Source organism: Ornithodoros turicata, unplaced genomic scaffold (assembly GCF_037126465.1).
Source record: "Ornithodoros turicata isolate Travis unplaced genomic scaffold, ASM3712646v1 Chromosome106, whole genome shotgun sequence".
In the NCBI taxonomy this organism is placed as follows: Eukaryota; Metazoa; Arthropoda; class Arachnida; order Ixodida; family Argasidae; genus Ornithodoros; species Ornithodoros turicata.
The window spans coordinates 102,720-122,588 of NW_026999294.1; the positions used below are offsets into that span (position 1 = coordinate 102,720).

A 19,869-nucleotide genomic window follows, 5' to 3' on the forward strand; every position below is an offset into this window, starting at 1 on the left:
CGAGACCTTCAGTCCTACTTGTCTTTCAATAGGAGGCAGCGAACAATTGCCCATTCGTGGAGCCCAACCCTCCCCTTCCAATTTGTTTTGGTTTCAGTCTGTTTACCAACATCATGATGACGTTTCTCAGGCAGAGATCTATTTTGCCAAGAAAAGAAATACAAGTTATTCATCTCGTTCATTTTTACAGCGAAAACTGTTCGTGCCTCCTCTCCAGATGTCACATCGCCTGTGTTGCCCGTAGAAGCTCTTCCCATACATAGCAACAAAAAGAGAGAGAGAATGCTCGTCATCTTACACCACTTTTTCCTTTTCCTCAACGATGCTGGCTTTACATTTCCAACAGATCCTCCCTCCCAATAACGGAGTCAATTTATTCACCGGCCACCTCCAAGGAGAACACTAACTGGACCAGTCTTGGGTAAGTTACTCGTAAAACAAAAAGTAACGGGGCTATAGTTACAGTTGATGGGTCTGGGGTCGCTACGTCCAACGAGACGTTACATCCAACACGGCGTTACATCCATCTGCGGACGTATCGGCGCACTGGATGCAACGGCTCGTTGGCTATAACGGCACGGTATGGATGTGACCGCACGGTGTACTTGGTGGCCCTTTGGACGTAACTGCTCGTTGGATAAGCGGCTTCAGGATATGTCGTGTCCTAACTAATATGGCATCAATGCAGTTTTGGAATCGGCCTCTCCGTAACAGATATTTCGTGGCGTATCTTTGGAATGTTTTTGTTTCTTTGTTTGTTTGTTTGTTTGTTTCCGTGAGAGTCCGTCAAATTGCGCTGTTTTATGATTTGGTATGTTCACAAGTAACTGACAGAGTTGCCGTCGTAAGAGAATAAATTAGGTGAGGTTCTGAATTACAAGGTTGGTGCGCAAGTTGAAATCCTCAAATCTCAAAATATTCACGAAATAATATACCGTATTTTCACGCGTATTAGCCGCGGCTTATGCGCGATTTATTTTTTCGCGGACGCTCTGCGGCTTATCCGTGGGTGCGGCTTATCTGGTGACTATTTTCCCCTGGTACTTTCCCCATACCGCGGGTTAAACGAAAGGGCCGACAGTGCCTCATGTTTTTCAGAACAGGACCGCCCTGCCAGTGCACGAACAATACCGAACAGGGGCAGGTCCACTCCACATTCGAGTGGACTAACCCGTCAATCCACGAAAAACACACAAGGGCACAATCCGATCTTAGTAGAACACTAGAACTGACCCCCTTTGTTATACATCATGCCGACACCGGAATGTGGACAGGGTTTATGGCCTTCCCCACGGTCTCCTTTGTCGGCAGACCCACAGGAAGGGTTCAATACACCTGTCATTGGGATAAAACGTGGTCAGCTAAGCGTCAGTTCTCATTTGACGAGAGCAGCAGCATTCGTGGACACGGGCACGGCAGTTAGAGGTGAGGCATGGCTCCAACGCTGAGGCATAGCCACGACAGCGGCTTCAAACTAAAAGTCGTCGACTTCGCGGACAAGTACGGGAACAGGGCAGCTGGCAGGGAGTACGGCGCTGACGAGCGTTGAGCGTCTCTGTTGATTTTGTATGTGCATCACTGGTGTAGCGCACAAAGCAGTTGCGTCGTATTACCCGCGGCTTATCTGCAAAAACATTTTCAAAATGTATCTAAAAACGAGTCCTGCGGCTTATCTGCGGTGCGGCTAATACGCGTGAAATTACGGTAGTTGCGCATTAGGTAAAAAAGCTGCTGGTGTCATATTCTGTTTGCCGTAGTTGGCCTCGCTGAGGGTGGGCCGCTCGTCACGACCAACGCAATGCGCCATTTAATGGGAGCAGCGCGCGTCCTAGGCCGACTTCCAAGGAAACTGTCGGGGGAAACCCAGGCAAAACCTCCTGGCAGCATGGCCGGATTGGGCATAAGTAAGAAAGCAACCAACACTGCTTTACGACAACGAATGGCGTGAAGACAGCGAACGATAAAGGTGACAGCAAAGCAGTGACAAAGATAACTTCCCGGAATGCAGACGCAGCATTGCGATTTTCTATATTTTCGAAGTGCCCTCCGTTGACAATACAAAAAGCCATCTGCTGTACACCTAACATTTTATTAATATGCACGTTGCGCCACAAATGCGCGTTGCTTAGAACTCAGTAACCTGCCTCACAGTCTAACGACCTTGGTTTTGTGGTTGTACCAATATAGCAGCTGTCAATGAACTAATCAATGTCAATCCGTATTACAGGTCACTTCTTTTTATTTAGTTAGTTAGCTTTTTTCCTATTCAAAGAAGTACCCGTGATGTACCGAGTTAGCATCTAGGTTTGACACAGGCGTCTATGTTCAGCTACACCTGCGTTCTTTGCGCTGGCATTGGAACCATAACCACTGTCCCACACTTTCCTATGTCTGTGGATGTAATGGCCCAATGGACGTAACAGCTCGTTGTGTATGGTTTTCCATTGGATGTAACGGCTCGTTGTATGCACTGACTTATGGATGTATCGGCCAGAAATGGACGTAAAGTCTCGTTGTATGTAACGGTCGTTTGTGTGTAAGAGCAGGGTGGATGTAACAACTCGTTTTCGGATGTAAAGAGCATGATGGACGTAACGGCGCGTTGGATGTAGTGGCACGGAATCCAGTTGATGTGCCAAAAATAGCAGCTAAGTTGCAGTTATAGTTACTTTCTTGCTCAAGTTACACAGTTTGAGAGCAAGCAACTTAGTTACATTACGGCTACTCTTTTTATGAAAGTGACCGTGAGGATGATACAATTGTTGAAGACGTACATTAATTTTCATTTACTTAAAGTATCGCAGAAGTATAATTTTTAACACCTTCTTTTCATCCTATAAAACTGTTAAGTAGGCCAGTAAGATGCACTGTGCGAAGTAATTTACGCCACAGAGTCATGATTATCGCAGAAATTGAATTTAAAGTACGCCGCAAAAAGCAACTGTGCGCAACAGCGGTGAAAAGCAGTAAGAGCCTGCGATCTGCCTAGAACCTCGTGCTGACGCTACCAGGAGAACGCTCGCTGATTGGTCTAGAGAAATGTCTGCTACTCCTCTGTCGTCTGCTACTCGGGGTTCCGAAAAAGCCTTTCTCCTGGCCTGGTAAACAAAAGAAAAAAGAAAGCTTCATTTTGGGGCAAACCTGAATGAAATGAAAACCTAAACAATACTACATGATCCGGAGGGAGACTGCAAACATATCTCAATTTTTTTTTGTTCAAAAGGAAAAGGAAGGTCCTTAGATCACTCTCCAGGTTCTTTGGCCCATTTCAGCCGCTGTGTTTTCATTTCTTTTTTTTTTCTTTTTTTGTGGAGGAAGAAGTGGCATTCTTGAGGCTCAAAAGTCTTTCAGACTTAACTCCTACGACATCTTCTTCCTACTGAACTGTTACGTAGGCCAGTAAGATGAACCATGAGAAGTAATTCACGCCACACAGCCATAATTGTCATAAAAATTGATTTTAAAGTATGCCACAAAAGGCAACCGTAAAACACTGACCAAACATGCCATATACGTTTTTCACCCTAATCCCCAACACTTTGTCAAATAATAATGAATGTCAAATAATAAACATTTTAATAAATAAATCAAATAATTCTATGACATTTTTGGACAATTTATTCGCATCGAACGTGGACAAATTTTAGCAGTGTATTATTAATGCTCGTATTTAACTGACCATTGTATAGGAGAAAGAGTTTTGGTGTATTTACTTTGTCCCTACATTCAAGTGAATCTAAATTTGCTTCTTCCAACATACATAGGGTCGTCACGACCGTTCTGGGGCACCAATAAAACATTATCAGGGGTGGAAGTGGGTCCTGAGCCTGCGGAGCTATAATTGGAGCAGGAAAAAACTGTTTTGGGAGCAGGCTTGTATCACCCAAAATGGTGTTCCGTAGCACTGTTGTAGCAGTGTGCAACGCCCCAAGATAATTACAGAATCAGTTTAGTGTAGTACCAACACAAAGGTCATGCCCTATAGACATATTGAATGATAACTTTATTCAATACATATTTATCTGGAAAAATACTAAAAATATCACAGTAAAACTCAAAACGATGAGCACGTGCTGCATGAAGACAGGGTTGACTAGAGTTGACCTGGTACGATAAATACAATAACTTTGCTTCTCAGCCATTGTGCAGCACTACTGACATGAATGGAACTCCAATGACGTACAGTTCAAAGGAAGAAAAATTGGCGAACCTTTAGGTATGGTATTTTTGATGCACATATCCCAAACAAACAAAGAATATGGGGTAACACACCACGAAGACAAGCCATTGTCCCTTGTTTGGCAAAAAGACTATGAATATGTAAAATATTACACTCGCTAGCACACACACAATGGTTCCTCTAGCAAACACATCACCTCTTTTTCTGCAAGACATTGTTGACCTTCTCTATACGGGAAAGGAGACTGGGAAGTTTAGAATTTGCATCCAGCAGAAGAACATTGCCACTGTGCACTTTTCCCATGTCTTTTTCTTCAATTCCCCGGTTGATGAGGCCCTGGGCATTGGCCAGTAGTGCTTCAAGGGATCGTACCTGTGCCTGCAATCTCATTTTTTCTTCTTCAAGTCTTTTCTTCTCTGTAACCTCTGTGTCCGGAGCAACATCAGCATCTAGCCTTCTCTTTTTTGCACTTTCTTTGTCGGCCTCTTCCCTTTCTAGTCGTTCCTTGTATGTTCTGTAGGAGTTTTTTACGCATTTCAGGAGCTCTCTGGTCAACGGCACCTTCGGAGCATCATTGTCATACCTCTTCAGAAACATCTTTGTCTGGCGAAGGGCACTTATGCTTTTAATGCTGATTGAGCTTCGATGCTGGAGGGCGTGCTTGCTTTCACTGAACCCCCTTTCACAGTCTGAGTTCCCGTGGGGAAGGCAAAGGGCTGCTTTCACCAATTTCCCAAGCAGTGGGAACTTCGGCTCTGCAGAAGCATGTCGCTTCAGTACGAATACATGGTTCCAGTAGCTAGTTATATCTGGGAAAGATTCTGAGTCCAAGTTTTCTGATGCAAGCAGGTGCCATTCATCTGTGAGGGATGAGACTTCATTACCAGCCACAACTTGAGGCAAAGAGCTTGCCACATATCGAAGTGATCGCAGAGGACATTGGCCTTGCGCACCAGGCTTCAAACAGTTCAGATGGTGTAGTAGTTTGTTGGTTAGTGGGAGCCTTGTCAGCAAGTACTTAGCACATGATATGTAGAAGGACCGTGCTTTCAGGATAAATGCCTTTTTCTCATCAGCAGTCCAAGAGATCATCTCTCTTTCTGTGTCGAGACCAAGTTCTGGCTTTGATCTCCAGCTGCCAGAGTCATCAACGTTCAATTCAACAAGCTCAAAGCCTGACAGGTGTAAAAAAGCACTCTGCAGCATGAACCGTCCAAGTACTTGCCTTATCATGATCACCATCTCTTCATAGAGCACATGGATAAGAGGCTCACGACTTTGAAAGAGTGTCTCAAACCTCTGAAATAGCTGTGCAGCATTCTTCACAAACATCAGCTTTGCCTTGAGTGCCTTGTTGGAGAAGGCGCCTGCTAACTGTGTCCTCCTTGCTGCACTAGAAATCCTTGTAGAAGATGGCTTTGTGAAAAATACTTTCAGGGCTTTAAATGTGTCCAAAATTCTTTCAACTGCAGGCAGTAGTGTGAGCCACCGGCTGCTCACGTGCCTAAGAAGGCTGTGCTCAGGCAATCCAACTTCCTGTTGCAACTGCTTCAAGTCTGCGTTCCTAGTTGCGTACTTGAAGAAGTGGTAAATATCTGTCACAAAAAGCTCTACTTCATCAAATGAAGACTCAAGTCCAGCTGCAAATGCATTGTGCACTTTGTGTAAAGCACAATCAGAAATATCGATGGTATTGGGGCACAGTTTTTCCTTGAGCTTACGCTTCAAGCTTTTCATTACATTTGGGCCATCGCTGTATACACACAACAGACGTCCCTTGGGGAGCTCAGAGAGCGCATCTTCAATGCATGACAACAGCACATCAGCAGTTGCATGGCCAAGGCTGTAGGACTCAAGATGTTCAACTACGACGCGTTTTGCGTTGCTGGAGTAGTAGCGAGCAAGGACATCAAGTTGCTGCACTTTAGCTTCTGGCCTTGGAGTGTCGTCAATCATAATTGCGAAGAACACATTTGGCCGGGTCAGTTCGTTCACAACCTCAGTCTTAAAATATGGCCCAATTCCATCGGAAATAATGTAGGAAAGCTTTTTCCTTCCGCACTGGAAATTCGACGCAACTGTTGAATCAGGAAACATGGATGGGTAGAGCATTGTTGCCACGTCTCCCCATGTGTATGGAATGGAGTTTCCGACAACCGCAAGCGCGAAGATTGTTTCCGCCTTCGACGTGCTTTCTTGCACATTAGTCCTGGCCTCTAAAGCCTTTAAATCAAGAAGTCCTTGCCTTGAGGTTTGGATAACACCGTCACTCCTTCTGTGCTTCTTCGCATTTTCTACGTGCTTTTTAGACGAAGCATGACGCATCACAGCCGAAGCACCATGCTGTGCGCAGGATATCACCACACTGCACAGCGTGCAGTACCCATCAGTTTCTCTCACACTTGGCTGACACCACGAGGAAATAACGTCACCATTTGAATCGGTCTGTCTTAGAATGTCGCCGTTGAACTTTGTGTTTCGTCCTGAAAAGTACAAAACTCACGGCATGTACCTCTCTGCTAGCCGAAAAAGACGTTGTCACAATCTGTACTATTGAGTTTTACTTACTTTTACTCATGGTTCCCACTCTGTCTGCAGGACGCCCATGGGAAACCGCCAAAACCTCACGACCAGTGCGGCGAAAGTACAGTGGACTGTAGCCAAAGCCGAAGCGCGCCGACACGCCGAAGCCGCCGCCGTTTTTTCAAAAACACGCAAAGCGGCGCACCTCTTTTCAGCTGAGAAAACGCGCATTGGAACGCTCTCGTGAAGTCGCAAATAATACGAGTGACGACGCAGATACATTTTCCTCCCGTCACGTACTAATCGCAGATCTAATGATCACGACCACGGCGTAGTTTGCGGTTTTGTGGTTCTTCCTACTTGCCGTCGTTTTTGGTAGAATGGCTATGACGCCGCCGGCAGTCGAACTTCTTGAAATTGAACTTTTGAAAAATTGAACTAGTCAGCGCAGTCTGCTCTAAACTGAACTCTGAACCAGTCTGCTCTAAACTTGGCTTGGCCATAGCCTATGACTTGGCACTTGGCCAGCAACCTCAAGGTTTGCAGCAAAATGCTAAAATTCGCGGAACGAACGGCAAAGCTTACGAGAACCCCGACTGTCCGCGGTAAATGATGTTTGGGTGCAGGTTTCGCCTCTTGGGCGTGCATTGGCGCAACAAATCGGTTGCGGCGCAGCATGGCGCAATTGGCGCAGTACTTCCACCCCTGCATTATTATTACTGTTATTATTATTATATGTTAGCAAAGATGTCCTTCGAAACCTAAACAATACAAGCTGAGGAGCAGATCTTTGTAGTGTCTCTTCTTTTCTTCTTTTTTGATACTATGCAGATGCATACTCTAAACAAGGTTGAACGAAGGTTTTATATGCCTGGTAATTCAATATCTTTCTTTGTACCATGGCGAAATTTCCTTCATAGCATCCACAGACTTTGGGTGGCTCTCGCGCGCATATGGCTATCCCATTCCCAGATTATTCCCTTTAAATATACCGCCAGCAATGAGAAGGGTGCCAGAAGAAAGCACGGATTATCGGCTGTGCGCCGAATTGTTCCGCACTGTTCTGTTCAACCGTGCTGTTTCTGAAAGACAGATATGCAAATAACCCGTGGTCTCCCCTCTTCAACTAAAAAAGCAAAGAAAAGAAAAAAGAAAGCAGGGGACACTGGTGGCCTGCTTTGTACGCTCAGAGAAAGTATATCGTCAAAAGTTACACAAAGATAGGTGCGGATAACACACTGAACTCCTTTTGAACTCCCTTAACGGTGTCGATCAACCGGCTTTTGGTCAAAAGGTTTTCGACCAAACGGAGTTCGATCAGATGTCTCCAATCACACGGCACTCGACCAAATGTGCAGACACCGTGTTTTCGACTCCTCCCGCTAGAGGCGCTTCTCTGTTCTGGAAAATGCCCATTCTCTGGGAGAACTGGCAAAACTGGATTACGGCCGCAGAGGGACAGAGCGCTGACACTCAATGACTAGCGAACAAGAATGCTTGGACTGTGTCGCGTCATCGGTGACGTGGCATCATACTTTCATACTTAGAGCCTGAAGTTTTAGGGTCTTACCTGATTCTTCCCCGAATTTGCACCCCGAATTGAAGGTTGCCTCTTTAGGGCGAAACCCGATTTTTGCCTGGCAAATTGCCCTCACTTGGATGTCTGCAAGAATGCGCTACCTTACTTGTTTAGCAGCAAATGCAGTTACATCACCGTTTGTACCAAACCACTACAGTTACTTTGTGTAACTGAGCCCGATTTCCCCCCGAATTTAGCCTACTGGAAGTTTTTTCGCCCGAATTCGCACAAATTTAGCGCACACGTTTATTTGCCCGATCTTTACCCCCCCGAATTTAGAAAAAAATATTTCCCGAAAACTTCAGGCTCTAATCATACTTCTCGTCACTATACACAGAGTGGCAGGTTAATGGGGAACACGCGGAGCCATGTTTATGCGTGTCTTTTTTTTTTTTTTTCGGGAAGCAAATTGCACGCATCGAGACCTTTCGTGTTATTCGGTAAATTGACATATACTTTCATCAGACCTCTTAATCTGAAAATTTCTGGATGTCCCTCTGTACGCCTCGAAGTATTGACTCTACCCAACGCACTCGATGCACTCTGTCCCTCGTACTCAAGTGCTTCTACTAAACTGGTCTTTCAGTGACGCGCACCACGTGGGTGCGTGTATACGCCTCAGTGAAGTTTCCAGGGCATCTCAATGGTTTTTCGGCATCTCCTTCCTCCATACATCGAAGAGCAAGAACAGCACTTATGAGCTCCGACATGGAAGCTAGAGCACGAGATACAGCTAGGAGCCAGGCAGCCGTAGGATGTTTTCGTGTTTGTTTGTTTACATTGCTCTAAACTGAAAGAGTTGAGGCAGGAACTGTAACATTGCAAGTTTAAAAGTCTTACGGTCTTGTTTTTGATAGATAGTTAGTTTTACGGAAATAATTCAGACTCGAGAGTTTATGTGTACTGTAGAATAGAGCCCTGCGCGGATGAGGTTTTTGGCATCCGCATCCGACCCGCATCCGCACCATACACAACAGTTTACATCCGCATCCGATCCGCTGAGCAAAACGCACCATCCGCATCCGATCCGCAAAAATCCGCACGTTTCGAAAGACGCGTAAGGACCGCCGGAAGCATGTTGGTATAATTTCAGATGCCTCCATGCTGTCACGGAAGGACTCAGTCATGACGACAAGCAAAGGTAAACCTTTCAACAAACGCGATATGGAGAGACTTCTGGAACGCGTGGAACGCTACCTCGTCGGCGCTCGCGCGGTTCGAGACGCCTAAATGCCTCCTCTCCCGTCTTGGCGCCGTGCATGGTCAAAGGTGAACCAGAGCATGCGCTCGCTGTCGGCTGTCGGCGCGCAATACAAATAAATTGTGGGTGGAAAAATTACAGCACGCGGTATATCCGCATCCGATCCGCTACCCATCCGCTGCCTTCGTATCCGAATCCAATCCGCATCCGACCTCGAGCCATCCGCATCCGATCCGCACACCGCAGAAAGTGCTAAATTTTCATCCGAATCCGCAAGTATATTGCGGATATCCGCGGATATCCGCTTCCATCCGCGGATGGTGCAGGGCTCTACTGTAGAAGTGTTTTTTTTTTTTTGTGCGTGGAAAATATTTTCGCGTTTTCGAACAAAGCTGGTTTGAGGAGTAATTTGCGAGAACTTAAATTCGCAACACAGGTTTCCGGGAGGGCTTTGCTTTTGCATATCGTGCCGCAGTCAATACTCGGGCATGTTTCGGCACGTACCGAGACATCCATTGTTCACGAGGATGGTGGTGTTCTAGGCCAATCCTTTTCTTCTCCTCACAGACATGGGAGGAAAGGCCTTCTACAATGCCTTTATGGACCCTGCAGGAGGCCGTATCACTTGCCGTGTGCAGGTCAGCAAGTTCATTTCAGCAGTTCTCATTCATTATCACTTAGGGCACTGAACAGTTCGGTTGAGACGTCGTACTATCATACAAGCTAGTTTTAAGAAGAGGGGGAAAGGCATGTTGCGGCTTCGTGGTATAATTGTATATAGTAGGTACAGTGCCGTGCGCTTGTAGGAGTAACAGAAGTGTGATCAATTTTCATTTCTTTACATCTTGCTCTGATGGGATGGCCAGAGCTATTCGTGGGAACTTGAAATCGCGATTTTGGAGGAATGCGCCAAAAACGCGAAAAATAATTCTGCAAAAAAAAAAAAAAAAACTGCTACAGCATATTGTAGTTGTTGAACAATGCGTTAAATAAATTACATTTAAGAAGAACAATAGGGGTATATTTTTCTCCTGAAACTGCACTATGATTTAATTTGTCTTTAATTAAACAAATGTATATCACATAAATCCATAACTTAAAAACCCGAGACTAGGGGACAAAAAAACGACAAACACAGACAAGGTCTCTCTTGAGACCTTGTCTGTGTTTGTCGTTCTTTTGTCCCCTAGTCCCGGGTTTTTAAGTTACGGATCTATACCAAAAGCTCTCTTGCTACCTCTCTATCCTCTCGTTGTATATCACATTCTGCTTCAAAGCACTTAGTATCAGTAGAAGTTTTTTTTTTGCTTGCTTTTTACACTCTTTTTAAAGAAAGGATTTGAAAGATTCGAGATTCGTAAGATTCATGGAATCGCAGAACCTTCCTTGGATTCGGATTCGGATTTGGATTCGTACAATTCTAGATTCGTCCCATCTCTAGTTAAAACCAATTTATTTTTCCCTTACTGTACTTTTGCGGAATGGAAACCAACTCTGTTTGGATAGGCTCGTGGATTGGATAGGCATTTGGATTGGATTCTTGGATAAGCTTGTGACCCGAGTTATAACGTCTCGCAGAAGCAGTAGATCTGTAAGCTATGAGTGAACACTGACTGAAGGCTGGATGAATCCATTTAGAAGCAATAAAACCTCAGTGCTGGGGTAAAAAAAGGACAAAGGACGAACAAGTATGATGATGACCACACTACCTAGCAATGGGGTTTTATCGCTTTTAAATGGATTACCAACCTGCCCAGATTTTAACGCCAATCAGTACGGGTAAGTGCAGTAGGATATCTTTCAAAACATTCCTAAAAACGGGCCCTGCAACTTATTTGAGGTGCAGCTTATACGCGTGAAATTACGGTACTCCTGAGCCATTTGAAACGTATAAATATGGCAGCCGTCGGGGATAGCAACCTGGTTCTGACGGTCAATGAGAACTGTCCATCTAAACTTCATGAGAGATAAGTTTCAAGCACAATTTTCCTCCCATCATCCAAGGAAGCAACGACTCCCAGTGAATCCTGCATATATACGTGACCTTTTTTAGACACCTGGAAGGATTCTGATGCACTTGCGACATCCCGTACTTCCCTGAGAATTCATTGTATACTCTATATAGATGTGGCTGTTTATGCAAACGTAGGCTTAACGGAAACCTCTTTTTTAACGTATTATTTCCATTGCACGCACAATTCCACATAAACGACAATGCATATTTGCACTCAGTTTAACAAAGTCCTTTCGTTCAATACGTTCTATTTAACGAAGCCCGTAGGTAACTGACACCTATTTACGGCATCCCATGTGCTGTTCCCACGTGCGTGTGAGAGAGGAGGAATCATGCTCCCCTGGAGAGGGAGGGAGAAGTCACTTTGCTGTAACACTAACGGTGTGATCGGTTATTGGTGTTGTCATATGAAATGATGTAATTGCTGGATCGCGCATGCATAACCGCTGCTGTGAGAACTTTGCAATTGCTCCTCAATTACATTCGTTCTCGACTGTTTTGCTGCGGTGTTTTGTGATTACTGTGGTCCAAAAAATCGAGCTTTCTTGAACAGATGACAAATTTGCCATAATCACTGCCGTGTCCAAAAAGACAAACGACATTTCGATCCGTAACCTACGAACATTCAGTGCTCGCCACATCGGAATGTACGCTTCGCACAAATATTAACTTTTTTCTTTTTTCGTGCTTTTCAATGGCAAGTACGGCAATGACGTTTGTACTCGAAGGTATCCCGACACTCGAGAGTAGGCACGACGTGAAATATGACAAAGAACATCCGCGTCTCTTTTGCCCCCTTTGAGAATCTCCCATGGAACAGAGTGTCTGCACTGGAAAGTTGATACGTGTCTGTCTGTCTGTCAGAAAACTAAAGTGCGTTTCTGTTACATCCCCATTTTTGTCCATATCCTGCTATTGACCTTAGTGTTGACTAAATCTCCTCGACCATTTTGTATTTACCTTCTGATCTTGAACCACAGTTGTGTCCCATCTGGTCCTGTTCTGTCAAGACGGCAACGTCATAAGGCTCTGTCTTGACTTCTATGATTGGATGTTCATTCGAAGTGTCCTCTTGACGGTCTTCTTTAACGTCACATATCCCAGCTGTCATGCCTGAAGTAAAACATATTGAAGTAAAACATTATTGAGGTAAAACATTATTGAAGTAAGCTACATTGCAAAGCTTTGAGTCACGTGATGACCACCTCTGTAGAGAGTGAGGGATTTCAGGAAACTAAATGGATTTAAATCGAATCCAAATCGAGTCCGGATTTAAATTTATTCGAGTAAATCAAATTATTCTAAATCCAGATTTATTTTCAGCAAGCCAAATGAAATTGCTTTTTAAATGCGGATCTTTCAAACGCATCACAAGGTCCGGAATAGGAACTAACGCAGCTGAACACCTCTGGAATGGCTTCAGAATCGACGGCAGTTTTCGAAGCTGGGATTTTTTTTTATACACAATACCTAATTAATAACAGGAATTCCTAACAGTTGTGTAACTAAGAAAAAGAGGCGAAACATACGGAAGACATCTATTATTGTGGAATCGCATGAGCACAAAAAAATGCAACTAGGTCATTATCTATTTCCTGATATACTGAGATTCAACAGTGACGCAAAATTTGATAAATAATCTCCACATCTATTTTCAGTAACTTTGAGAATCTTCCATTGAACGGAACGTGTGCATGAAAGCTGATACCTGTCTGTTGTATCCCTCTTTCTGTCAGGCTATTGAGTTTGGTGTCGACTAAATGTCCTCCAACATTTTGTACTTACCTTCTGATGTTGAATCACAGCTGTGTACTATATGGTCCGGTCCAGTCAAGATTGCAACGTTATAAGGCTCCGTTTTGACTTCCACTATTGCATGTTCCTTTGAAGATTCCTCTCGAGGTTCTTCTTTAATGTCACACGTCCCAGCTGTCACTCCTGAAGTAAAACAAAAAAGGAGAGAAGTAAGCCACATGGCAAGGCTTCGGGTCACATGACGACCACCTCCGTACCTTTTCTGACCCTAGTTTGACTATATATTGCACCTCGAGGTGTGCACTGTCGCCAGTAATGAAAAGTCGAGGCTACGCAACAGCCAATGCTGCACGAGTTGAAACTTGGAAAGGGTTGTTGGGTGAAGGGATTTGGGTCTCGGAAGGGTGAAGGGGCATATGCCCTGTGCAGCACCTAAAGGGGGCACCACAAGCAAATCCCCTAACCGGAGGTGGAGGAACTTTTCCCGGGACTCCTAGCACACTGCAGGGATGGGCAACTGCTTAGACACGTCGTTTCAGGACTTTGCATTTCACACGGCCGCAGCCATTTCACCGATGATGGCAGTGGCCTTTGTCCGTCCACACCTCCGTCCACGCTCCGTCACTTTTTGAGAACATCTTCCGGAACAGCGGTCGCACGTGGTCGCTTACGCTCCGCGGCTGGTTGCGCTGGACCAGAAGACCTGTGGAAAGCAACTTGGCACGTATGAGGAACATGGGCAGGTATTTCTCCAGTTTGGAGAATGCCATCGCGGAGGTGAAACTACTGTACAAGACTGAACTGATGATAGGACAACAGCGCGTCTTCTCGAGAAACACGGACAGAATGAAACACGCTATGTGCCACCACCTCCAGCCATGGATGGTCATGCCACGAAACACGTGTTACGGGCTCTCTGATTCTTCAGGAATACGTGCGCGCAGGCCCCAATTTTCCGGGAGATTGGAGCGCTTGTCCATGCAATCGGGAGACTGAACGAAATTCGGGGGTCTCCCGGATAATCTGTGAGAGTTGGCAGGCATGGTATTGAAATATAAATGCAAAATACTTGGTTGAAAGGGGTGCGTATTTAAATCCTCTTCATAAATACTTTTCGATGCGAGTATTTAAATACAAAATATAAATGCAGTTCCATAACTTAAAAACCCCGAGACTAGGGGATAATAAAACGACGGCACAGAAAAGGTCTCAATTCGTCTCAAGGTCCTTGGTCACCATCTCTTGGTCATCTCAACGTCACCGCCAGCTCGCTCGCTACCTGTCTATCCTCTCATTATAAATGCAGCGTTTAAATAGCTGAACTACTACCATAAATATTGTGAGGAACATGGCATCTGAAATTACGGACATAAGGATGAACGCAACAGCAAGTCAGCGCGCAACAGTAACATTTATTTCTTAAATTACCGGGACGATTCTAATATTATTCGAAATATTATACATAATTCAAATTCGAGTTATTCGATATATTCGAATCACGCATGGAACTCTCATAATAACTAGACACCGAGCCAGCCAAGGGGAGAATCTCAACTTGGTCATGATCGATACGTTAGGAATATTGTGTTACGAACGGTGTCTCCTACGAGGTCTGTTCTTTCATGTCACAGCAGAAGGTGGAAACCGTACGATACTCCTTCCATACAGAATCCAAGAGCACATATGATGGCAAGGAAAACAAACACCCTTTGCACACTGCATGGCAGAAGCGACTTGCATTGGATTGGATACCACTGCTCCGAACGCACCTGCGTCTTCACACGTGGAAAGGCTATTGCCGAATCTGGCTTTTCAAAAAAAAAAGGTAAAGAAAGAAATACTTGTCTCGCAATCAAATTCGAATGTGAATCGGACATTACTTACTGCAACCTCGCTGCGATACGTTCCCGCTGTGAACATACCGTAAAACACTCACCACCTTATATAATTTACAAAATAATTTACCGTAACTATCGCTTCTTAATGGAGACTCGCTGCAGTACTGTTCCTGTATCTGGCCCTGTTCGTGTAGACATGCAGCGTCAGGAGGTTCCAGTTTTACTCTCGAAAGCCGAACACTGCACTTTGGGGCCAGCAGCATCTCTTGCAGCTGCGGATCCATAGGGCTGGGACTCGACAACTCAAACACGCAGGTATCGCTTGGATCTTGTTTAATGAGAAGTAAACACCCCTGGTCCCTGAAATGACACAAAAAGAGACACGTGGGTGACAAAATATAAAAAAATATGCGAGGTTGTTTCACCTAATACGGTAACAAAATGCAATGAAAAATCTACTCGTCCAAATATTATGAGCTCAATGCTATTTAGGGCGCATCACGAAAAATTAGCCAAAGTTTAAAAAAAATGGTTCATCGTGCACCAAAAAAAAATAATAATAAAGGCCGGACTGTATGGTGTTACCTTACCAGTGGTGTTAGGATACTCCAACCATTTTTGTAACTAATTAATGAAGTGAAAACAATTAGCCAGTTTTTTAATTGTAAGAAACAGAGCCAAAATGTCAATGGGAAAGTTGTAGTGGGTGATACAACAACAGGTAACCTGTTGATTGCAACTTTGTACCTGTAAGGGACCCTTCTTGTGCCGGCTCCAAAGACTAACTTGAGGTGAGCAAAAAACGAAGTCTGACCCATGGACGGAGAGTTTTCAATCTGCCAAAGGGGGCTGGGGCACAACGTCCACCCTGCCCCATTCATGCACAGAGGTCAGGCAGGGTGTCCGAATTCCTTGTTGCGACGTCGTGAGACAAATTTCTACAGGATTAGCATGATCACTCACACGGAACATGCGGTTCCTAGGAGATCCCTCGAAACTTTCATCTCAATTGTCACCTGGGTAGACTTTCTGGAAGGGGCCTTGCCCCAGGGAAAATTTCGGTGGGAGCTCAGGCCCCCAAGCCTTCTCCCCCGCGGTCGGACCTGTCACAGTGCTCTCAAGCGTCCCCTTATTGAACAAGGACTACTCATAGTTTGCATTGACATTTTCGCTTGACTCCTCGCCCTCCCGCTACGGGTCCCACATTGGTGGTTTGAAAACCCGAAAGTAAGTCTTTGGAGACAGGAAAAGTTTCACGAAGGTCATGTTGCCGAAGCAAGGCCGCGTTCCTTTGCCACAGCAAGATTCTTCTTCAAATTTTTTTTCGGAGGATCTAGGTTCTTCCGTTCTGATAAGTTCTAAAAGTTTCTTTTTTATACTGAGTTCGAAAAAATAACTGCAAAAAAGGGGCACCATTATGAAATGGGCGGCAACCGTAAGGGCGAACTACAAGGAGGCCAAAAAGCCAGAACTACCAAAAGTAAAAAAAAAAGAAGATAGCTCTAAGCTCAATTAATCGCGATAAAATAAAGTTGTCTGTGTTTGCCAAAATAGATCGTTTAAAAAATGAAACGCCGAAAACAATTGCTGTGGAAATTCACTTTTCCGGATAACTTTTCGAAAATAAACTCTCTCTGTATCAACGGTGGCAAGATTGACGTTGAAATAAACTTCACTGCTGACACGGCCGGAAGAAAGTTGCCTGTGAGAGGGACAGGTTAGGGTTAGTTCATTATGACACGCTGCCAACTGATACGGGCGGGTTGCTATTGATTTACTTCATAAATTATTGAGGCGATGGGATGCTCACGATTCCTGTCTGCTGGTTTATTGAGGTCTCACCGTGTTCAATAAACGCATAACCCATAGTGCTTTAAAAAAAAATATCTCTCCTTAGCACATTATTTCCCAAAGCCTGTCCCAAACTCTACTTTCTTGCTCTACTACTTTATGTAGCAGTTCGAACTTTTCAAAATACACTTTTCATTTCTCGATGGCTCGTGATTGTTCATTGGCCCTTTCGACTTTTCCGCCTTCTGAGTGTTTGGTATATATAAATTTTTTGGCCTTTTTTAATGGTCTTCTTTATGGAACACCAGAGTGGATAAGTGAAGAACGAATGAACATGTTTCACGAAGCACATCTTTTACACGTGGGGCCCTATCCTCGTCAAAAGTAATCGACCTCGATTACTTTACGTCACAAGCTGTAGGGCGGGGCTGCCACGAAATACTCCGCCCTTAAATCCCGCCCGTTTCAATCGAAATTTATACCTAGTTTTCCTTCGCAGCCTCTGGGCCCTAATCTCGGACCGTGACCCTACGTGATTTTGACGTAACAATGACGTAAAAGATTAGTTTCAAAGCTGAAAAGTAATGTAGCGAAAGAGGGTCGATTACTTTGAGCGGCGATGGGTTTCGTGATGGGTCCGCGTGTGCATTTCCGTTTATTGTGTTGTATAAAGTCTGTATGTGCTCATCACAACAAAAAATTCGTGTCTTTCTTCGTTTGTGTTTAATGATGAGAAAAAAGCACCGCGTAACACCGTTTCTCTGCGCCGATAGCGGCATCGTATGCGTGAAAGCGGCGGGCTTTTCGAAGCGTCGTCCGAGCCGTACGTCGTACAATCAATGTTATTGCAACGTAGCGGTGTGCACACAAAAAACTCATCGATCAAAGTTCACTGTTTCTTGAGTAAACTATCAATGCTCATTTGCGGCACCCCCACGGCTCAAGAGCAAAAGAAGCATATTGCAATGCAAATTATCATTCCGCATATCGAGCACACGAACACACAGAAAAATATAAAGAAAAGCTCATAAATAAAGCTCAGGATTTAAAGCACGAACCAATTTCTCATAAACGCGTTTACGGCTCGCGAAACACTGTCCGTTCGACACTTTGCAATGATCCTTCGCGCTTTTACCGTTTTGTCAGTTTTGTTGCCTGCTATCAGCGCCATCTCACAGGTACATACCGAATTATAAATGCCAAGTACAAGCACGGTGTCACACAAACACTGCCGTCTTGCACACCTGTGCATCAAGAAAAATGACAAACAGCAAAAAAGGAAATTACGAGCGTGCTTTTCCACGCATTTTCCACGAAATTCAGTTTTACGCCGGTAGAGTTTTCTGCTTCCGACACCTAAGAACCGAAGCAACAAGGCAGGGCAGGCGAGGCAGGCAGATCACAGGTGTGGCCTTCGGATTCTCAGGAGGAAACACCGATAAGGCGGGTCGCTTTCCAAGATAATACGTGGGGCGATTGGTTGACAGAAGGTGTCAGCCACTTTTAATATTCACGCCTTTTTTGATTGTGCACCAATGGCAGAAGAAATTTCAAGTAATCGAGGTAGGTTACTTTGACCAGGATAGGGCCCCAGAGAACATGTCACCATGTGCACCTTAATGTTGATGCAGTTGTTTCTGCTTGTATCCACATAAAGATAACCAGTTCTGATAGCTTTCCTTTCAAAGGAACATGTATTCAGGCTTCATTGTAGTTTTGAAAACTAGCAGAAAAGTTAGAACACCCGTTGAAACATCAGCAGGCCGATGTCACACGGCTAGATATAGAACTCACTGAACTGAAGCCTGGTTTTTCACACTTGCTTGTGCATGGGTGTCTCTGTCCTGTTCCTTGAGGTTCTTCTGTTCCGGGTGCTTCCCCGATTGTTGTTCGTCCCAGACGATCCTGGAGCAGTATGTTAGCACTGAAGGATCGCATAAATAATAATAACAAGGAGTACGTAAATTCACACTTTAAAAGCGATTTAAAAAAAAAACGTGCCGGGAAACAAACAAAGGACGACACAACACACAGCGCAGCACACATGTAGATTTACGCGCGTCATGTCAGTCAGTGAACAGTGAAGATCCCCATGCCATCTCCATTGACAGATACCCACGTTGCTTTTGCCTCGAAGTGAACAGTAAAGGCTACTTCTAAGTGACACTCGAAGCTACTTTGCCATTACTAGAAGCGTACTAGGAGCTTTAAAGTTTGTACCGATCTTATTTGCATGATTACTTACCGCCATTGAAGAAAGGAGGAAAGATTGGTGTCGATATCGTTGCATGAGTAAAAAATGGATGAAATATAATGATACGCCCGAGAACAATAAAATTTCGGTTTCTGTAACGTATCTTGGAGAATTTAGTTTCTGATATCATTGAAACTCATGTACGCAACAAAACAAAACAGTGTTGATCACGGCGGTAGACGTCGTCTGCTACGGCTACGGCGATGTGCTGGATCAAATAAATAACGCGAGTCAGTGATATCGAGGAATAAATTCAATATACGTGCTAGAAAAAGTATCATCATATTTTATTTCTTGTTCTTTATTCATGCAACGACTTCGGCACCATTCTTTCCTTCTTACCGCTGTTCCGCTGTGGTGGCGGTACATGTTTTTAGTAATGTCATTAATTAGAAACAGCCTTTAATTTTCGCTTCGAGGCATTAGAAATGTGGTGTTCTGTCAATGTAAACGATATTCGGATCTTCACCGTTTCCATACCATAGATCTAACCTAAATTATCACCAAACTAACCTAGGACACTACAAACAAGTGAGTTAGCGTACAAGGAACGGAGACAATCGCGCGCTCGGGGCAGCTCAACTGGCTGGGTTGGGAGGGCCGGGGGGCCCTCCCAACTTCATTATCGAAGTGGATTTAGGGGGACAGGCAAGCTCGCATGGCCCCATTAATCTGACCTTAGAGCACCATACATCATAAGCTCGAACGTCGTCCAAAGGGACAATGCAAGAAAA

At 44.6% G+C, this 19,869-nt stretch overlaps 2 protein-coding genes across 2 annotated transcripts; both read right to left on the bottom strand.

Moving 5' to 3' along the window:
• Positions 1–4,372: 4,372 nt before the first annotated feature.
• LOC135371374 (uncharacterized) lies at positions 4,373–6,823 on the bottom strand. The gene is made up of 2 exons (XM_064605444.1): positions 6,749–6,823; positions 4,373–6,663 (listed from the first exon to the last, which is right to left on the bottom strand). The coding sequence occupies exons 1-2, from the start codon at positions 6,756–6,758 to the stop codon at positions 4,373–4,375; spliced, it is 2,301 nt and encodes a 766-aa protein (XP_064461514.1). The 5' UTR covers positions 6,759–6,823.
• A 5,605-nt stretch (positions 6,824–12,428) lies between these two features.
• On the bottom strand, positions 12,429–19,114 carry LOC135371375 (uncharacterized). Its single transcript, XM_064605445.1, has 5 exons — positions 18,997–19,114; positions 18,676–18,786; positions 15,218–15,450; positions 13,283–13,435; positions 12,429–12,610 (listed from the first exon to the last, which is right to left on the bottom strand). The coding sequence occupies exons 3-5, from the start codon at positions 15,372–15,374 to the stop codon at positions 12,429–12,431; spliced, it is 492 nt and encodes a 163-aa protein (XP_064461515.1). The 5' UTR covers positions 15,375–15,450; positions 18,676–18,786; positions 18,997–19,114.
• Between the last annotated feature and the right edge of the window lie 755 nt (positions 19,115–19,869).